This window comes from Limulus polyphemus, unplaced genomic scaffold (assembly GCF_000517525.1).
Source record: "Limulus polyphemus unplaced genomic scaffold, Limulus_polyphemus-2.1.2 Scaffold13481, whole genome shotgun sequence".
Taxonomy (NCBI): domain Eukaryota; kingdom Metazoa; phylum Arthropoda; class Merostomata; order Xiphosura; family Limulidae; genus Limulus; species Limulus polyphemus.
Genome location: NW_013679091.1, coordinates 1 through 2,003, shown reverse-complemented (window position 1 = coordinate 2,003; position 2,003 = coordinate 1). Strand labels below are relative to the sequence as shown.

General features: G+C 32.4%; 1 protein-coding gene across 1 annotated transcript in view; it reads left to right on the top strand.

The window, feature by feature from the left end:
* Window positions 1-1,877, top strand: part of LOC106477228 (cGMP-dependent protein kinase, isozyme 2 forms cD5/T2-like) — a gene marked incomplete at its 5' end in the record, with an annotated part of 6,586 nt that extends 4,709 nt beyond the window's left edge. Inside the window, 2 exons of the mRNA XM_013937820.2 lie at window positions 1,204-1,293; window positions 1,683-1,877. Coding sequence (XP_013793274.1) covers window positions 1,204-1,293; window positions 1,683-1,860 — 268 coding nt within the window. The remainder of the gene's footprint in view (window positions 1-1,203; window positions 1,294-1,682) is intronic.
* Window positions 1,878-2,003: the final 126 nt, after the last annotated feature.

Genomic DNA, 2,003 nt, shown 5'->3' with positions numbered 1-2,003 from the left:
AACTGAAGTTAATAAACAAAGTGGTTTAACGATATCCATATGTACAGTATGTATTCAACTGGACTCCTGGGCTTCATGATAGATTACAGGAACATGTTTGCAGAAGTTATGAGAACTTTGGGACACTGGATTTTTGACAAAATGTTCATGATTTTAAAGCATGCGACTGTTCGTCTAAGTTGTATATATAACTCTTGAAAAAATTGTCTTTCAATTGAAGTTATATTCTCTAGTTACCAGTCTTGTTCTATTTATTCAGAAATAAGTTTCGAAACCTGTTTCTTCATCTGTGTCACCTCAATCATTAACACACACACACATAATACCAATAAGAATCACCTGTGGATATAAATAAGAAAACACTAAAATATCAGACTATTCTATTTACATGTGTGTGTAGTACGAGAAACACATAAAACTATCCGGTATCCAATGGTCTTATGTCACGTACGATATGATTACCTGTACAAATAACGTACCATGGGAGGGAGGGGATGTTTGGGAGTAATAGGTTTTACAGCTACATTATATGTTACCTTCCCCCTGATGGTAGCATTAGGTTTAGGACTAAAATGATAACACTACATAAAATTTAACGAGTTCACTTGCATGTGTAACATTTGTTTTTGATCTCTTTTTCTTTTTTACTAACCTATTATAAATGCTTGCTCTGTTTCTGTTGAATACATATGGATATTGTTAAACCAATTTGTTATATTAACTTCAGTTGAATACATACTGTACATATGGATATCGTTAAACCACTTTGTTTATTAACTTCAGTTGTTCTACTATCCTATGAGGTATAACTCTTAGATACAAAGATACATACCAGTTTAATGTAACCACTAACATCTAGAAGAAGGTTCTCTGGCTTAAGATCTCTGTAAGGTCTCACACACAAGGAGTCCACATCCTATGAGGAATAACTCTTATATACGAAGATACATACCAGTTTAATGTAACCACTAACATCTAGAAGAAGGTTCTCTGGCTTAAGATCTCTGTAAGGTCTCACACACTTAGCCCATCGTATAGCTAGCCTTGTGCATAATAACAAACAAACTTTTGTTATTATATAAACACTGAACTATTTTTTTTTATAATTCAGTTATGAAATTTGTAATATTTATTTTAAAGTACTTCGCTATGAATAAAGATAAAAAATGTAACAAATATAGGAAACCTATTTTTGTATTATAGAATATTCCGGACTTTCAAGGATTGTAAATATCTCTACATGCTGATGGAGTCGTGTTTGGGAGGTGAACTGTGGACAATTTTACGAGATAAGTAGGTTATCACTTTCAAATTAAAACATGCATTTTTTGAGTTTGAATTTTACACCTTTTCGTCAACAGCATATTGTTATTATAACCATCTGTTGAAAAAGTTTATTTTTTCAATTGTAATAATATTCTCTAGTTACCAGTCTTGTTTTATTAATGAATATTTCTTTATTTATATGGCAATAAGTTTCAAAATCTATTTGTTCATCTATTTAACCTCAGTTATTGACTAATTTCATTTAGCACCTATGTGTTTTTTGTACTACACGTGTATTTATTTAAAGGAATAGCACCTATGTGTTTTTTGTATTACACGTGTATTTATTTAAAGAAAGTAGATTAAGTTGAAACAAGTGTATTAACATGAACATTCGAGCATTTATTTCCTTCTAGGGGGAACTTTGATGACCTGACAACAAGGTTTTACACTGCCTGTGTGATCAAAGCTTTTGACTATCTTCACTCTCGTCACATCGTCTACAGAGATCTTAAGCCAGAGAACCTTCTTCTAGATGTTAGTGGTTACATTAAACTGGTATGTATCTTCGTATATAAGGGTTATTCCTCATAGGATGTGGACTTCTTGTGTGTGAAACTATTATCAAGGCTAGCTATACGATGGGCTAACAAGGCTAGCTATACGATGGGCTATTTGTTTGTTATTACGCACAAGGCTAGCTATATGATGGGCTATTTGTTTTGTGCCCACTGTTA